Raw genomic sequence first — 20,215 nt, forward strand, 5'->3', positions numbered from 1 at the left:
TCAGAAGGAGGTAGGTTGCAGTAGGTACTGGGAGATGAAGAAGCTTGCACAGGATAGAGTAGCATGGAGAGCTGCATCAAATCAGTCTCAGGACTGAAGACAACAACAACAATCATTCCTTAAATATATTAGAAAATTCACGAGAAAAAGCACAGCACTACGTTGAAAAACGCAACTGATACAAAATCCTATTGTATGAATGTATCACCAACTTCTCCCTTTGAAAATAAGAAAATTATTTATTCCTTCACAAATCAAAGCTCATATATATTTGATGGTGTTTCCAATAAAGTACTAAAAATTTATACCCACATAATAAGCTCTGTTTTATCTGAAATATGTAATGCATAACTTGCACAAGGAATTTTTCCAGACACATTGAAATATGCCATTGTTAACCCCCTAACCCCCCCCCCCCCCCATAAGAACGGCGATAAAAGAGACATCAATAATGAATTACCTGTTTCACTACTGACATCATTTTCCAAAATTTTTGATAAGGTTATGTATTCTACAACAGCATCCCATCCAAACAACAACAATATCCTCAGTAACATCCACAGTTTTGATTTCAGAAGAGTTACTGTACTGAGAAACCATTTACACATTCAATTCCGAAATTTTACAAGCATTAAGTAACAAAATAGTACCAGTTGGTACTTTCTGTGAACTATCTAAGGCATTTGATTCTGTGAACCATAATAGCCCCTTCTAAATAAAAAGAGCTTTTATGGTATTGATGGTATAGCTAACTAATAGATAATGTCGTACCTAATCAAAAGATTGCAGAAAGTTGTACTTGGTAATTCAACCAATGTAATCACAAGAAATTCCTCTGACTGGAGAGAAATCACATGTGTAGTTCCTCAAAGCTCAATCTTAGGTCTGTCATTCTTCCTCGTACATGTAAATGACCTTCTTTCTACTATGAAACAAGTAAAATTAGTTCTTTTTGCAGGTGACAGTAGTATTGTAATCAATCCAGGCATATATTCAGTAACACAAGAAATGGTAAACAATGTTCTTAACAGTGTCATTGTCTAGTTTTCTGTAAACGGCCTGACTCAATTTTAAAAAAACACAACATATTCTGTTCTGCACATCTAAGGGTACTACACCAAGGAAACTTCAAAAATTTTAGGTGCTCACATTGATGAGAATTTAAACTGGAGAAAGCACATCTAAAACAACCTAATTCTACCACATTTGCACTTAGAATCATTGTAAATTTTGGGGGAGAGAGAAATCAGTAATCTGACATATTTTGCATATTTTCATTCAATAATGTCATAAGGAATAACGTTGTAGAGTAACTCATCTACAAAAAAGAAAGTCTTCATTACTGAAAAACATTCTGTAAGAATGATAAGTCGTGCTCACCCACAGTCATCTTGTAGACATCTGTTTATGGACTTGGACATTCTGAGTACTGGTTCACAGTATATTTATGCCCTCATGAAGTTTGTTGTAAATAATAAACTGCAGTTTTAAAGGAACAATGATGTACATAAGTACAATACCAGATGGAACAATGACATTCATTACCCCACATAAAGGTTGTCTTTAGCATGAAAAGGGATTCACAATGCTGCAACTAAAATTTTGGATCACTTGGCCAGTGATATAAATGTCTGACAGGCAGCAACAGTCAAATGTCTCTTCTACTGAGCAGGTGTTCATAGGTCGTAAGGTATGCATTTTAGAGCTCACATTTACTATATTATTACTATTTTTTTATTATTTTTTATTTATTTATTTTTTATTATTATTATTATTATTATTTTTTTTTTTCAAATGACTGTTCCTGTCATATCCCTGAATATGACTGTGTCCTGTGTCCAAGATTACTGAATCACCAGTGTAGACTTTATCCTACGAAAAATGACTTTTGAATCATCCTGTATATGGCTGAGTATTTTACATGGGCCATACTGAAATGTGTTACAGCTATAGTAATAAGCAAACAGACTGTGTTCTGAAATAAATTTTGTATTACTTCAACCTAGCTACATGTTATTGTTGCCACACAGAAGACTGTCCACCAGCTCGTGATATGGTATAGATTTATCTGGGGGGATTGTGATGGTGGTGGTGGGGAGATAGATAGATAGATAGATATTACTTACTGTTACCCTACCTGACAGGTGGACATAACTTGTAATTCAGTGTTTAGTGACACCTGCTCAGTGAAAATGTCAGGACATAGAGGAGAGAGTATCCTCCAGATGCCAACTCAGTGCTAATGTGAATTTTACAGACGGGGTTGTAATTTTTAACAGCACAGAGTTGAATTTCTAAAAATTTTGTCTTCTGGAGTGCCACATCAACTGTGGAGTAAGTAGCAATTAATTGACAGAGTTCAGCCAATTGTCAATGGTAGCTGTTACAATTCCACAAATTTCATTGAAGGAACATCTCATTTGGATCTGAGAAAGTGGTACAGGGGAAATGGGAGTACGAATTAGTTTGCTATTGAGTCATGCTTCGCCTGAATGTGTGATTCTTTGCCAGTATTTGTAGGCTCAATCTCATGAGGGAGATGGGACCAGATCGACTGAAGCAACAGATATCAGTTTTCTATTCAATTTCTCCTTCTTGTGCCTATTAGGTTTCAGTTTCTGCAAGAATTTTCCTGTCTTGACTTCTGAGACAGAAGAGGACTGGTCTTTTCTACGACCTTTCAGTTACTGGTTGGTGTCAGACTGCTGATCAGTTCTTTGACAAGTGTCCTCTTCCCTGCTAATAGCAAAGGAGCACGAGGCATCTACAGGTGTGCTGATGGAGTGGTTACCACCAGTGCCATTGGTTTGTGTATTGAGACAACGGATGTCTCCTTCCTCCGACTGAAAAAATATGCACCAAGATGTGGCCAGAGCCAGTAGCAGCTGTTTGGGACCATGCCATTGGGCTAAGGGTGGATTTTGACACAATGTTTGCGAAGCGTGACGTTGTACTGATTGGGTGGAGTTGTTCAACTTTCTCTTAGCATCTTGATCACACCGAAAACATCTCATAGGAAACAGAAAATAGGGTATGACATCACACCTATAAACCACGATTTTAACTTTCTCAGGTAAAACATTTACACTGAAGACTAGTATGACAGCTCCTGTGTCCACCCTATTATCCTTAGGTCTCCTCTAAATGTGATGTATGAAATGTACTCGGTGCCATTCTTGGTTAGTGTGCAGTTCACTACTTGTAGCATAGGGTCCTGATGGAAGATGATGTCTTGTATCCCACAGCCTTTCACGAGCCTGAAGTCTCTCTGTGATTGGTTAGCATTCAAAATTTTGATCAACGGAGATCCATTATTGCAGTGACTACTCCAAAGCCATTCTTAGAATCATCAATGAAAAAAAGTGGTTTTGTCATTGCAAAAGGCTTCCGTCAATTTTGGAGCATACCAAGAACTGGTCACATTGTACACCAACATTTTGCCTTGCTTTTCACCCTATGTTTTTTAGAGAACAATAGGCCTACCCTTATTTAAAGCAATCATTCTACAATTTCATTGCATAATTATTTGATAAATGAGTTACTTTTTAGAATTTTTGGACCCTTTTTTTTAGTTACAGGTATGCGTGTTTTTGGATAACTTATTTCATAGCAAATCAGCATTTGTGATTCGCTGTTACTGCCAAAGAATAGATCAACCCAAATTTCATTGCATGCCAATGCAAATAAATGTACATTTTTTTGAATTTCAGAAGTTACTTGTCCTGTGCATAATCTAATTTGTAGCAAATCAATGTTTGTGATGTAGTTACTGTAGCTGGTATTACTAACATAGTGTGTTACATCTAGTTTTCCCTTAAAGAGGAGTCTATATTATATACCTTTCCCATAGATTAACTCCATTTTTGAGTTTGGTTACAGCTAAAATTAACCTCAAAAATATTTAGGAAATTAGTAATTTTTAACAAAGGTTTTCTGTTGCCTTGATAGAAACCTCATTTTGGGTATTTGCTTCAGTTCTTACAGAGAAATACTATTTTCTTAGCTCAACAGACACAAAAGATGATCAGGAGGCTTAGTTTAAAGTTATTTGTTTACTGTTCTGTAATACACTGCACTAGCCAAAGTGCAGCCCCACTGTGAATGCTGTTCTCTAACGCAGGATGAGTTGGCTGACATTCATACGCAGCTGGAAATTGCCCTGACTACTGTCAAATGGTTGGTACCTGCTGCAAATCACTGTGTTAGAAAACCTCCAGAGTGTCTTGAACCTGTGGTACCAGTACCAAAGGTACCTCAAGTACTATCCTCTCCTGTGGATCCAGTCTCCTCCGCAGACAGTATGGGATCTGTCATTAACCGTCCACTTGACTGTGAGTGGTATTTCAATGGCAGATCTAGGTGTCATGTACACATTCAACGGGTGGACAAGAGAGCACTGAGTGTGTTTCACCGACCCCTTAACCAGTAAGTTAGAGATGCTGTCTTTCACTGAAATTGATGCTGTGGGACTCACTTCACCTGTCTTGAGGAAAACTGTTTAGTCTGGCTTCAAAAGGAGACAAACGCAAAAGGGTAGGCTTCTATTAATCATCAGCAGTTCAACCGTATGTTGAATGATGGTAACCCTTAGGAAAATGGCAGCAAGGGACAAGAAAGGACATGGATGTGCTCAGTGCGTATGCCTAGGGTTTCATTCAACAAGCTGAAGCGACTATTCTGGAAGCCACTGAGGGAACAGGGTGTAAACAACTGCAGACTGTGGCACACATTGGAACAAATGATGCATGTTGTCCGGGCTCCAAGGTCATATTTGGATCATTCCAATGACTGGAAGAGAAGGTTGAGATGACCAGTCCTGCGCACAGAGTTTCAACGAAGTTCACAATTTGCAGTATTGTCCCCAGAACTTATCATGGCCCTTCAGTTCTGAATCAAATAGGAGGACTGAAACACAAACTTTGAAAACTCTGTGACAAGCTAGGCTGTGACTTCCTGGACTTGTGCCATAGGACTGAGAACTGTAGGGTGCTCCTAAATGGGTCACGTGTGCACTACACATCAGCGGCTGCTACCCAGATAGCTGACTGTGTGTGCTGTAGGAAACCCAGAAGTATTAGTGAACAAAGCCGCAGGGCCTGGCGGAATGAGTATCAGATTCTATATTGAATTTGCTCCTCAGTTAGACCCTCTTCTAACTGTATTCTATCATAGATCCCTTGAATGAAAGACCATGCCCAGTTGCTTGAAGAAAGCACAGGTAACACCCATCTACAAGAAGGGTAGTATAAGTGATCTATCATCCAATACCTTTGACACTGATTTGTTGTAGAATCTTAGACCATATTCTGAGATCAAACAGAATGACCTCCCCCATGCCAACCTGCATGGATTCCAAAAACATCAATCATGTGAAACCCAACATCCAACACTGAAAGCTTTGGATCAGGGTAGTCAGGTAGGCGCAGTACGCCTATTTCTTAATTTCTGAAGAGCATTTGACTCAGTAATACCTCTATGTTCATTGTCAAAACTTTTATCACCGCAGAATCAACTGCAACTTGTGAATGGATTATGGACTTTTTGGCAGGGAGGATGCAGCATGTTATCTTGGATGGAAGTTGTCATCTGATGTAGAAGTAACTTCAGGTGTGCCAAGGGAAGTGTGTTGGGACCCTTGCTGCTCAAGTTGTATATTAATTACCTTGTGGACAATATTAATAGTAACCAGTTGTTTTTTTTTTCTCAGATGATGCAATTACCTACAATGAAGTGATGTCTGAAAGGAGCTGCATAAATATTCAATCAGATCTTGATACAATTTCAAACTGATGCAAAAACTGTCAACTTGCTTTAAATGTTCAGAAATGTAAAACTGTGCACTTCACAAAATGAAAAAGAATAGTATCCTACAATTATAATATCAGTGAATCACAGCGTGAGTTGGTTAACTCATACAAATAACTGGGTGTAACACTTTGCAGGGATATGAAATGGAATGTTCACATAGGCTCTGTTATGAGTAAAGCAGGTGCTAAACTTCAGTTTATTGGTAGAATACTGGGGAAGTGCAATCAGTCTACAATGGAGATTGCTTACAAATCACTCATGCAAATCATTCTACACATTGCTCAAGTGTGTGAGACTCGTACGAAATGGGGCTAACAGCAGATAGCAAATGTATAGAGAGAAGAGCAGCATGAATAGTCAGAGTTTTACAGTGATGCTCAAAAAAGTGAATGGGCAAATTCTTGAAGATACACATAAGCTATCCCAAGAAAGTCTACTAACAAACTTTCAAAAACCAGATTTAAATGATGGCTCTAGGAATAGACTACAAACCCCACATATTGTTCACGAGGACGAGATTAGAATAATTGCAGCACACAAAGAGACATTCAAATAATCATTCTTCTCGTCCTCGTGAATGGAAGGGGAAGAAACTCTAATAATGATAGAATCTGATGTACTCTCAGCCATGTACTTCATGATAGTTCTCAGGGTATTGATGTAGATGTAGATGGTGTGGCAAAAGAAGGCAATGCAATGGGATTGTAAGCCTCTGCGTTAAAATCTTGTTTTATATCTGTTGAGATGGCCATCTTGGCATGACCTCAGGTATGGGTGAGTTAGGTCCTTTTCATTGCAAGTCATCCATTCTGATGCCACTCACTCCAATTTGACGCTCTCCCCATCAATGTCACCATGCTGTGGCAAAGGCTACATGGCTAGTAGCCATTGCTCGAAGTCCCCGTGTCCCAGATTGGACAAGCATTTACTCTCAGCTCAGGTGAGGTGGTCACAGCTCAGGAATCAGCATTCTGGTCCCTGCACTGTCATCACGCTACAATAATGAGTGCTCGGTGGCTACATTATGCACCATGTCAGGTGTCGTTCCTCAAAGGCCCACATTCCTGTGAAATTTAGAAAAGCGGAGGCCAAACCCTAAAAGAAGACCATAATTAACTAAGCCGAAAAAGTTGAGGGAAAGGTTTTGAAATGAGCTGAAACTGACAGGTATCCCAATAATAGCCACATCGTCAATGTAAAAGCAAGACTGGGCAAAATACTCCTTTTACTCAAGTATTATGACAGGCAAGGAATTACCGCAGGTCTATTCTATGCAAACAACCTTTCTAGTATAATGCCATAAAATCTGCAATTAAATCCTTACACATTCAATGCAACTGTAAATGACAGAAGAACTACATTAATAAAGAAAAACCAATCTCAGAATTTCCAGTACTTGATTTAAAGATAAAGAATTAGCCACGAATCAGAATAAAAGTGAAAAAATAATCTTTAGTTTGTATTATTCTAATACTGATTTGTGTCTGTTAAACTGCTGGGTGTATACTTGCATTCTAAATTAACATGAAATCACTGTGTGTGTTATAGAGTCATATATTTGCTATGCAAATTTAGAGTATGTGAAAGTGAAAACATGGTGCTTAGCTCCTATTACACATTCTGTCATAGCAACATAACATACTACATACTCCTTGGGGGCAGTTCCTACAGGGCAAAAAGAGATTTAAGTGTCATAGAAAGGCAGTCGGATGTATAGCAGATAGCATGAAGGCCACTATTCAAGAAACTCAGTGTCATTACAGGCCCCATATTATTTATACTGAGTGGCCGACTATACACAAAAGAAAACAATGAGAGTCACAAATTAAGGAAGTTGTTTCATTATAATACGTGCAAGACTGACTAGGTCTTTTCCACACTAAGTAAGACTTCTGCTAACTGTGCATACCAGCGAATTATATTGTTCAATGCACTGTGTATCTCCTTCACAACCTTCAGGAATCTGGATTAGAGGAATGTTCTATAAGAGACATCGGGTCTGACCAGTAACATAGGAAACATGCAACCAACGTTGTAAACAATATAGCGACTTTAACGCGATGTTATCGGTAATTTTTTCGAACAAGTTAGGCTACAGATCAATCTGTCACCATAACAAGGTTTTTTGTATCTAATTCATTGGGCTTTGGCAACTAACAACAAAACTGTGAATATATGTACCAAAAAGTGACGTTACAGGGGCCATTAACATTACGTTGGTGGCCAAATACGATTCGTATCAAGCATTCCTCTTGGCTCAGTAATGTTCTGTAAAGTGGCTTAAAAGAACGAATTTTATACCATAGAGGAATACATAGATTGTGCAAAATAAGACACTAAAATTTAACTTATACTCTCTGTATGTGCATGTGTAAGCTTTAAACATTATCTTTATTACTGTGCTGTATTGTTTATCATTTACTTAGTATTAACTGTGACATCAATAATACATAGAATGCTTGAAAACAGAAAATAAATTTCAAGTTAAAGAGCTGTGGCCTTTCAAGTCTTTTGGATATTAGAGAAGCTGTAGATAACAAGAAAGCACATTCAAAATTTGTTGGCATTTTCTTATGGAAAACCATTCACGTGGTGTACCAAGCAGTGGTCTTTATACACTCCTGGAAATGGAAAAAAGAACACATTGACACCGGTGTGTCAGACCCACCATACTTGCTCCGGACACTGCGAGAGGGCTGTACAAGCAATGATCACACGCACGGCACAGCAGACACACCAGGAACCGCGGTGTTGGCCGTCGAATGGCGCTAGCTGCGCAGCATTTGTGCACCACCGCCGTCAGTGTCAGCCAGTTTGCCGTGGCATACGGAGCTCCATCGCAGTCTTTAACACTGCTAGCATGCCGCGACAGCGTGGACGTGAACCGTATGTGCAGTCGACGGACTTTGAGCAAGGGCGTATAGTGGGCATGCGGGAGGCCGGGTGGACGTACCGCCGAATTGCTCAACACGTGGGGCGTGAGGTCTCCACAGTACATCGATGTTGTCACCAGTGGTCGGCGGAAGGTGCACGTGCCCAGCGACCTGGGACCGGACCGCAGCGACGCACGGATGCACGCCAAGACCGTAGGATCCTACGCAGTGCCGTAGGGGACCGCACCGCCACTTCCCAGCAAATTAGGGACACTGTTGCTCCTGGGGTATCGGCGAGGACCATTCGCAACCGTCTCCATGAAGCTGGGCTACGGTCCCGCACACCGTTAGGCCGTCTTCCGCTCACGCCCCAACATCGTGCAGCCCGCCTCCAGTGGTGTCGCGACAGGCATGAATGGAGGGACGAATGGAGACGTGTCGTCTTCAGCGATGAGAGTCGCTTCTGCCTTGGTGCCAATGATGGTCGTATGCGTGTTTGGCGCCGTGCAGGTGAGCGCCACAATCAGGACTGCATACGACCGAGGCACACAGGGCCAACACCCGGCATCATGGTGTGGGGAGCGATCTCCTACACTGGCCGTACACCACTGGTGATCGTCGAGGGGACACTGAATAGTGCACGGTACATCCAAACCGTCATCGAACCCATCGTTCTACCATTCCTAGACCGGCAAGGGAACTTGCTGTTCCAACAGGACAATGCACGTCCGCATGTATCCCGTGCCACCCAACGTGCTCTAGAAGGTGTAAGTCAACTACCCTGGCCAGCAAGATCTCCGGATCTGTCCCCCATTGAGCATGTTTGGGACTGGATGAAGCGTCGTCTCACGCGGTCTGCACGTCCAGCACGAACGCTGGTCCAACTGAGGCGCCAGGTGGAAATGGCATGGCAAGCCGTTCCACAGGACTACATCCAGCATCTCTACGATCGTCTCCATGGGAGAATAGCAGCCTGCATTGCTGCGAAAGGTGGATATACACTGTACTAGTGCCGACATTGTGCATGCTCTGTTGCCTGTGTCTATGTGCCTGTGGTTCTGTCAGTGTGATCATGTGATGTATCTGACCCCAGGAATGTGTCAATAAAGTTTCCCCATCCTGGGACAATGAATTCACGGTGTTCTTATTTCAATTTCCAGGAGTGTATAACTAAGAAAGGAAGGAAATCACACTTTTGTAAATAAACTGGCATGCTTGTATGACACATATTTCCAGATTAGTTTTAAATGATCAAATTCAGTTTTTTCCCCTCTGTTAAACTGAGTTTATTTTATACACACATGAAAGACCTAGATAATTATAATGATAAAAATACATTTTCTTATTACTGTGTGTAGGCCTAATCAGTGTTTGTGACCAATTTCTCAGTTTGAAATGTATTAACTTGTATGTGAACAAGTATTTCTGTCATCAAAATAATGTGGTTGTGACAGTCAGCTGTCACCTGATGACAGCCCGAGAAGTTGAAAATCAGTTAGCAAAGGAAAAAAAAAAAAAAAAAGCAGAATATCAATAAAAATTGTTTCCTTTTGTAAATATTGCCAGATTTTAATAAGTATATATGAACAGTGAGTGTGCATACTCTCAGAACCACTATCTTCTACTCCCTCTTTCATCCATTCACAAATGGTTCATGTTAACAACTGTCAGTAAGACTCTTCTTGAACTCTAATATCACTGATTTTTCCACCATGGTCACGGTCTTGGATTGCATATTTTCAAAATTTCAACAGTAACCCACACTGTAATACATACTGCATTATAGTATCTGCAGGTTGAGTTTGGTGTGCATTTCCACAATGCTGCTACACTTAATAAACAAAACATACCACTTCTTCAGACCCTCTGTTAATCCTACCTTGTAAGGGTCTTGGATGAATAACCAATACATAAGAACTGATCAAGTAAATGTTTTGCAAACTTTCATGGAAATATATCCAACGAATGCAAAATTTATTTACATCAGTCATAGTAGTCCTCAAGTTCTGTGCCTATCTAGACCACAAACATTTTATTTATTTATATCATGATACGTTTTGGTCACTAGTCATCTTCAAAGGGAGATGAAATGAATCAATAGAAAGTATCTTGTCAATGTGGTTAGTTTAAATTGTAAGTTCACACTGGTTTTATGTGCAATGTGTTACATATACTTATGATGAGGTTTAAGTGCCAAATCTTGCACAAAGTTTCAAAATTTTGCATTTGAGATGTAACAACAACACTGATGAGACACTTTACATCAATTTATGTCACGTCCTTTTGAAGGTAGCTAATGGCCAAAATGTATCAGAAAATTAATAAAATATTTGTTGCCCAGATAAACATATAATGAAATAATATGAAACTTCTCCCCCCAAGAACCATGGACCTTGCCGTTGGTGGGGAGGCTTCCGTGCCTCAGCGATACAGATAGCCGTACCGTAGGTGCAACCACAACGGAGGGGTATCTGTCGAGAGGCCAGACAAACGTATGGTTCCTGAAGAAGAGGGACAGCAGCCTTGTCAGTAGTTACAGGGGCAACAGTCTGGATGATTGACTAATCTGGCCTTGTAACACTAACCAAATGGCCTTGCTATACTGGTACTGCAAATGGCTGAAAGCAAGGGGAAAATACAACCGTAATTTTTCCCGAGGGCATGCAGCTTTACTGTATGGTTAAATGATGATGGTGTCCTCTTGGGTAAAATATGCTGGAGGTAAAATAGTCCCCCATTTGCATCTCCAGGCGGGGACTACCCAGGAGGATGTCGTTATCAGGAGAAAGAAAACTGGCATTCTACGGATCGGAGTGTGGAATGTCAGATCCCTTAATCGGGCAGGAAGATTAGAAAATTTAAAAAGGGAAATGGATAGGTTGAAGTTAGATATAGTAGGAATTGGTGAAGTTCGGTGGCAGGAGGAACAAGACTTTTGGTCGGGCGAATACAGGGTTATAAATACAAAATCAAATACGTGTAATGCAGGAGTCAGTTTAATAATGAATAACAAAATAGGAGTGCGGGTAAGCTACTACAAACAGCATAGTGAATGCATTATTGTGGCCAAGATAGACACGAAGCCCACGCCTACTACAGTAGTACAAGTTTATATGCCAACTAGCTCTGCAGATGACGAAGAAATTGAAGAAATGTATGATGAAATAAAAGCCATTATTCAGATAGTGAAGGGAGACGAAAATTTAATAGTCGTGGGTGACTGGAACTCAGTAGTAGGAAAGGGGAGAGAAGGAAACGTAGTAGGTGAATATGGATTGGGGCTAAGAAATGAAATAGGAAGCCGCCTGGTAGAATTTTGTACAGAGCACAACTTAATCATAGCTAACACTTGGTTCAAGAATCACAAAAGAAAGTTGTATGCATGGAGGAAGCCTGCAAATACTGACAGGTTTCAGACAGATTATATAATGGTAAGACAGAGATTTAGGAACCAAGTTTTAAATTGTAAGACATTTCCAGGGGCAGATGTGGACTGACCACAATCTATTGGTTATGAACTGTAGATTAAAACTGATGAAACTGCAAAAAGGTGGGAATTTAAGGAGATGGGACCTGGATAAACTGACTAAACCAGAGGTTGTAGAGAGCTTCAAGGAGAGCATAAGAGAACAATTGACAGGAATGGGGGAAAGAAATACAGTAGAAGAAGAATGGGTAGCTTTGAGAGATGAAGTAGTGAAGGCAGCAGAGGATCAAGCAGGTAAAAAGACGAGGGCTAGTAGAAGTCCTTGGGTAACAGAAGAAATATTGAATTTAATTGATAAAAGGAGAAAATATAAAAATGCAGTAAATGAAGCGGGCAAAAAGGAATACAAACATCTCAAAAATGAGATCGACAGGAAGTGCAAAATGGCTAAGCAGGTATGGCTAGAGGACAAATGTAAGGATGTAGAGGCTTATCTCGCTAGGGGTAAGATAGATACTGCCTACAGCAAAATTAAAGAGACCTTTGGAGAAAAGAGAACCACTTGTATGAATATCAAGAGCGCAAATGGAAACCCAGTTCTAAGCAAAGAAGGGAAAGCAGAAAGTTGAAAGGAGTATATAGAGGGTTTATACAAGGGCGATGTACTTGAGGACAATATTATGGAAATGCAAGAGGATGTAGATGAAGATGAAATGGGAGATACAATACTGCGTGAAGAGTTTGACAGAGCACTGAAAGACCTGAGCCGAAACAAGGGCCTGGGAGTGGACAACATTCCATTAGAACTACTGACGGCCTTGGGAGAGCCAGTCCTGACAAAACTCTACCATCTGGTGAACGAGATGTATGAGACAGCCGAAATACCCTCCGACATCAAGAAGAATATAATAATTCCAATTCCAAAGAAAGCTGGTGCTGACTGATGTGAAAATTACCAAACTATCAGTTTAATAATTCACGGTTGCAAAATACTAACGTGAATTCTTTACAGACGAATGGAAAAACTGGTAGAAGCCGACCTCGGGAAAGATCAGTTTGGATTCCGTAGAAATATTGGAACACGTGAGGTGATACTGACCCTACGACTTATCTTAGAAGCTAGATTAAGGAAAGGCAAACCTACAGCGTCTTGAAAGGAAGATATAAGATGAACATCAACAAAAGCAAAACGAGGATAATGGAATGTAGTCGAATTAAGTCGGGTGATGCTGAGGAAATTAGATTAGCAAATGAGACACTTAAAGTAGTAAAGGAGTTTTGCTATTTGGGGAGCAAAATAACTGATGATGGTCGAAGTAGAGAGGATATAAAATGTAGACTGGCAATGGCAAGGAAAGCGTTAGGAAGTCATTTCTGAAAGTATTTGTATGGAGTGTAGCCATGTAGGGAAGTGAAACATGGACGATAAATAGTTAGGACAAGAAGAGAATAGAAGCTTTCGAAATGTGGTGCTACAGAAGAATGCCGAAGATTAGATGAGTAGATCATATAACTAATGAGGAGGTATTGAATAGGATTGGGGAGAAAAGAAGTTTGTGGCCCAGCTTGACTAGAAGAAGGGATCGGTTGGTAGGACATGTTCTGAGGCAACAAGGGATCACCAATTTAGTATTGGAGGGAAGCATGGAGGGTAAAAATCGTACAGGGAGACCAAGAGATGAATACACTAAACTGATTCAGAAGGACGTAGGTTGCAGTAGGTACTGGGAGATGAAGAAGCTTGCACAGTATAGGGTAGCATGGAGAGCTGCATCAAACCAGTCTCAGGACTGAAGACCGCAACAACAACATGAAACTTCTTTTGTGGATAAGTTATATTTCCTTGGAAGTCATGCAACGAATCTCAACTTGGCACCTAATTTTCATAAAACTAGTTTCATGCGACAGTTGCACTCCAGGTGACACCAGATGGATACTATTACACATTTTATAATTGTTCACCAACAGCACAATTGAATATTAATGCATCTTTGGCTCATTTATGTCCCATATGTGACATTCATATGCGACAAGGGTCATCCTTTAGGAGATCTTCCTGCATTCTGCAGCACATTCCTGGAATAGGTACTTTCCCGCACACAATAGCATCATCAGCAAACAGGCTCACAGAGCATATTACTTTGTTAAGATAATTTACGTACATGTAGTGAACTGTTGTGACCTTGTAACACTCCCACGACTTCATTCCATTAAGAAGTTGAGATGTATCTGTTGGAAGTTGTGAATCCAGTCACAAGACTGGTCTGAGACTGCACATTCTCGTATTTTGTTCACTAAGTGACAGTGTTGAACTGAATGGAATACCTTCTAGAATGGAAAATTGTGGCTACCATTGGTGATTGAGGAGGCATTGCACATTCAGATTGAGGAGGAAATCAGCAACTGTGTCCTTTTCAAGATTCATCCCAGCATTTGCCTTCTGGAATACCAAGTACACAGCATCTGAACTGTCCATATGTACAACTGAACACACAATATTTGTAAGGCAATTGAAGTATAATTTGATACTTATTTTTGGCAAGTATTCTGGGATTTTAAAGCAATATCGATAATGAATGTTTCTGCACAGCAGGCCTATCACAGGATAAAAAATTAAATCTTTGGTGTACATTTAATGCAGAGATTCAAACCACAAAAGTTTATGAGTAATAGTAGAATGCATATGTGTTGGTCACTAATATCGCTAAATTTCAATTACGTATGATAGCCCTCATCACACTATCAATTGTTACCTTCACGACTAGTATACAGTGGCATAACATCACTAAAAATCCCTCTGCAAAACCTTTTAACCATTCTGTCATTGTCGTGTTTTCTCGTCTCTCGGACTATAAGCTAAATGCAATTTATTTTCCGATACCAATCACTTAACTTAGACTATTTCAGTTCAACTGGGAAAGATGAAATAATGTTGGCAGATTACTCACGTTGTTCAGCACCAGATCTTCAATATTTTCTTTTATAGACGTATGTGTTAACACGAATTTAGAGTGCAAAAGCCTTGAAAATATTAGGGTCTTGCCGGAATCACTCAGTCCAACAAGCAGTATGCCTCTCCTGGCACTCCTTTGCCTTCTCCATATGGCAAATAACACTAAATGGGATAAAACACACATGTATAGTATTTTATCAAAATTTATGTTCCTCTGCTCACAACATTTTAATACACGACTGACAGCATCTAATATTCATAATTTGTTCTAAATTAAGGTACTTCCACTTACCCAACGTAATAAATATGACGAGGACCGCAATTACAATCCCAATTAACTGAGAGTCTTTTACTTTAACTAATGACGGTCCTGTTTGTGGTTCTGCTTTACTAGCTGTATCGTGTTCCATCTCGCGAACGCTAATTTACGTACAGAAGCAGCAGACAACAGCACGCGATGTATGACTGGAACAAGTGTGTGACCTACACTCAGTGGAAATAAACAACAGCAGGGAGCATATTAATTCGTTTGTGCTTTAAATTTGTTTCACTTATATGAGTTTCCATATGAATTTCACTATGAGGTTGTGTATAACAAAATACGGAAGCAATGGATTTAATATAGTTTTTTCACAAACATTCTCATACAAGTTCTAAGTTTTTCATACAACACAAACATGCACATCTGTGTCAAGCACTCTTCGACCATTAGTATCTATGGTCGAGGCATGCACCACAACGCGGTGTTATAACTCTGACTTTCCTTGATCCGTGCGCACTGGTGAGTGTGAACTGTGGAGGTGTGTCAGAAAATGAGCGAACAGCGAAGGGTATACATGTCACTTGGCGACTAAAGTAACATAATGCTTATTTAAGAAGCATTTTCGTAGAGTATTATTCCATAATATACACGCGTTAAGTAAATACGATACCAAATACTTAGTATGCCTTCAAAAGTGGGACACGGTTAGAGACACCATGTCAAGAACTGCGCGGAATGGTAGTGTGTTGCCCATAGCGTAAGTTAGTTTAAGTAGTGTGTTGGTCTAGGGACCGATTATCTCAGCAGTTTGGTCCCTTAGGAAAGAGACAGATATTAAGCTGTCACGCGTCATCCAACTGGGATCTAATTACATGTGGGATCCCACAAGGTTCCATATTAGGTCCTTTACTTTTTCTTTTGTATATCAATGACCTTTCATCAGTAACATTACCAGATGCCAAGTTCGTTTTGTTTGCCGACGATACAAATATTACGTTAAACAACAAAACAAGTGTAGTCTTAGAACGATCGGCTAATAAAATATTTTTTGACATTAATCACTAGTTCCTAGCCAATTCTTTGCCACTAAACTTCGAAAAAACCCACTACATGCAGTTCAGAACTTACAAGGAGTGTCCCACAAGTATATGTCTAACATACCATGACAAGCAGATATAAGAAGTGGACAGTGTTAAATTCTTAGGATTACAGCTTCATAACAAATTCAACTATGAGAAGCACACCACAGAACTGCTGAAGTGTTTTAACAAATCTCTATATGCAATGCGAATTGTGTCAGACATAGGGGATATAAAAATGAGAAAGCTGGCATACTACGCTTATTTTCATTCCATAATGTCATATGGGATTATTTTTGGGAGTAATTCAACAAGCCAAGCTAAAGTTTTTTGGGCACAAAAACGTGCAATGAGAGTTATATGTGGTGTGAACTCAAGAACATCCTGCAGATGGCTGTTGAGGGAACTAGGGATACTAACAACTCCTTCCCAGCATATTTATTCCTTAATCAGATTTGTCATTAAAATATAAATCACTTTTTCAAACCAACACCTCAATTCACAGAATCAATACTAGAAATAAGAATAATTTTCACAAGGATTTAAAGTCACTTACTCTTGTACAAACAGGTAGGCATTATTCAAAAACACATATCTTCAGTTATTTGCCAGCAGCCAAAAAAAGTTTAACAACTAATGAAATTCAGTTTAAGAGAAGGCTAAAGGATTTATTGGTGGCCAACTCCTGCCTAAGTACCATCTAACTTCTGCACCATTTCACTACAGTAATGTATTCATTGCAAATAGGTACTGTAGTAGTTCTATTACATGTTTATTACCATATAAATTACCCCTACTAGGGGTAATGCAGGAGTAGGTTTAATAATGAATAAAAAAATAGGAGTGCGGGTTAGCTACTACAAACAGCATAGTGAACGCATTATTGTGGCCAAGATAGACACAAAGCCCATGCCTACTACAGTAGTACAAGTTTATATGCCAACTAGCTCTGCAGATGATGAAGAAATAGATGAAATGTATGACGAGATAAAAGAAATTATTCAGGTAGTGAAGGGAGACGAAAATTTAATAGTCATGGCTGACTGGAATTCGTCAGTAGGAAAAGGGAGAGAAGGAAACATTGTAGGTGAATATGGATCGGGGGGAAGAAATGAAAGAGGAAGCCGCCTTGTAGAATTTTGCACAGAGCATAACTTAATCATAACTAACACTTGGTTCAAGAATCATAAAAGAAGGTTGTATACCTGGAAGAATTCTGGAGATACTAAAAGGTATCAGATAGATTATATAATGGTAAGACAGAGATTTAGGAACCAGGTTTTAAATTGTAAGACATTTCTGGGGGCAGATGTGGATTCTGACCACAATCTATTGGTTATGAACTGCAGATTGAAACTGAAGAAACTGCAAAAAGGTGGGAATTTAAGGAGATGGGACCTGGATAAACTGAAAGAACCAGAGGTTGTAGAGAGTTTCAGGGAGAGCATAAGGGAACAATTGACAGGAATGGGGGAAATAAATACATTAGAAGAAGAATGGGTAGCTGTGAGGGATGAAGTAGTGAAGGCAGCAGACGATCAAGTAGGTAAAAAGACGAGGGCTAATAGAAATCCTTGGGTAACAGAAGAAATATTGAATTTAATTGATGAAAGGAGAAAATATAAAAATGCAGTAAATGAAGCAGGCAAAAAGGAATACAAACGTCTCAAAAATGAAATCGACAGGAAGTGCAAAATGGCTAAGCAGGGGTGGCTAGAGGACAAATGTAAGGATGTAGAGGCTTGTCTCACTAGGGGTAAGATAGATAATGCCTACAGGAAAATTAAAGAGACCTTTGGAGAGAAGAGAACCACTTGTATGAACATCAAGAGCTCAGATGGCAACCCAATTCTAAGCAAAGAAGGGAAGGCAGAAAGGTGGAAGGAGTATATAGAGGGTTTATACAAGGGCAATGTACTTGAGGACAATATTATGGAAATGGAAGAGGATGTAGATGAAGATGAAATGGGAGATAAGATACTGCGTGAAGAGTTTGACAGAGCACTGAAAGACCTGAGTCGAAACAAGGCCCCGGGAGTAGACAACATTCCATTAGAACTACTGATGGCCTTGGGAGAGCCAGTCATGACAAAACTCTACCATCTGGTGAGCACGATGTATGAGACAGGCGAAATACCCTCAGACTTTAAGAAGAATATAATAATTCCAATCCCAAAGAAAGCAGGTGTTGACACATGTGAAAATTACCGAACTATCAGTTTAATAAGTCACAGCTGCAAAATACTAACGCGAATTCTTTACAGACGAATGGAAAAACTGGTAGAAGTCAACCTAGGGGGAGATCAGTTTGGATTCCGTAGAAATGTTGGAACACATGAGGCAATACTGACCTTACGACTTATCTTGAAAGAAAGATTAAGAAAAGGCAAACCTACGTTTCTAGCATTTGTAGACTTAGAGAAAGCTTTTGACAATGTTGACTGGAATACTCTCTTTCACATTCTGAAGGTGGCAGGGGTAAAATACAGGGAGCGAAAGGCTATTTACAATTTGTACAGAAACAAGATGGCAGTTATAAGAGTCGAGGGGCATGAAAGGGAAGCAGTGGTTGGGAAAGGAGTGAGACAGGGCTGTAGCCTCTCCCCAATGTTATTCAATCTGTATATTGAGCAAGCAGTAAAGGAAACAAAAGAAAAATTCGGAGTAGGTATTAAAATTCATGGAGAAGAAGTAAAAACTTTGAGGTTCGCCGATGACATTGTAATTCTGTCAGAGACAGCAAAGGACTTGGAAGAGCTGTTGAACGGAATGGACAGTGTCTTGAAAGGAGGATATAAGATGAACATCAACAAAAGCAAAATGAGGATAATGGAATGTAGTCAAATTAAATCGGGTGATGCTGAGGGAATTGGATTAGGAAATGAGACACTTAGTAGTAAATGAGTTTTGCTATTTAGGGAGTAAAATAACTGATGATGGTCGAAGTAGAGAGGATATAAAATGTAGACTGGCAATAGCAAGGAAAACGTTTCTGAAGAAGAAAAATTTGTTTACATCGAGTATAGATTTAAGTGTCAGGAAGTCGTTTCTGAAAGTATTTGTATGGAGTGTAGCCATGTATGGAAGTGAAACATGGACGATAACTAGTTTGGACAAGAAGAGAATAGAAGCTTTCGAAATGTGGTGCTACAGAAGAATGCTGAAGATAAGGTGGGTAGATCACGTAACTAATGAGGAGGTATTGAATAGGATTGGGGAGAAGAGAAGTTTGTGGCACAACGTGAGTAGAAGAAGGGATCGGTTGGTAGGACATGTTTTGAGGCATCAAGGAATCACAAATTTAGCATTGGAGGGTAGTGTGGAGGGTAAAAATCGTAGAGGGAGACCAAGAGATGAATACACTAAGCAGATTCAGAAGGATGTAGGTTGCAGTAAGTACTGGGAGATGAAGAAGCTTGCACAGGATAGAGTAGCATGGAGAGCCGCATCAAACCAGTCTCAGGACTGAAGACCACAACAACAACAACAATACCATATAAATAAATAAAAACATTTTGTTTTAATTTTAAATTTAGTACATTAATGAGATCTTAATAAATGAGTGTTTGTAAAATGGTTCTTTCATATAGTGTTCATTAAAAAAATGAAGATCATTCCACTTGGGACCTGTGGAAGGTACATTAACTTATTTGTTTCAGTTCTAAATATTTATCACTATTATTGTTTTTCTGACTTGTTCTACATCCTGGAGAACCTCTGCACTCTGGATCAATTGGAATGAAAGTAAATCTAATGTAATTTAATCTACACACATATGAACGTTTCTCAAAAGTGCGCAACTAAGTGTCAGAG

The 20,215-nt window shown here is 39.5% G+C and overlaps 1 protein-coding gene across 1 annotated transcript in view; it reads right to left on the minus strand.

The window, feature by feature from the left end:
• LOC126253122 (signal recognition particle receptor subunit beta) overlaps positions 1 to 15,748 on the minus strand; it is a 70,310-nt gene extending 54,562 nt beyond the window's left edge. Inside the window, exons 1-2 of the mRNA XM_049954247.1 lie at positions 15,354 to 15,748; positions 15,057 to 15,223 (exon numbers count right to left, since the gene is read on the minus strand). Of these exons, the coding sequence (XP_049810204.1) occupies positions 15,057 to 15,223; positions 15,354 to 15,471 (285 nt within the window). The 5' untranslated portion in view covers positions 15,472 to 15,748. The remainder of the gene's footprint in view (positions 1 to 15,056; positions 15,224 to 15,353) is intronic.
• Positions 15,749 to 20,215: the final 4,467 nt, after the last annotated feature.

This window comes from Schistocerca nitens, chromosome 4, assembly GCF_023898315.1.
Source record: "Schistocerca nitens isolate TAMUIC-IGC-003100 chromosome 4, iqSchNite1.1, whole genome shotgun sequence".
NCBI lineage: Eukaryota > Metazoa > Arthropoda > Insecta > Orthoptera > Acrididae > Schistocerca > Schistocerca nitens.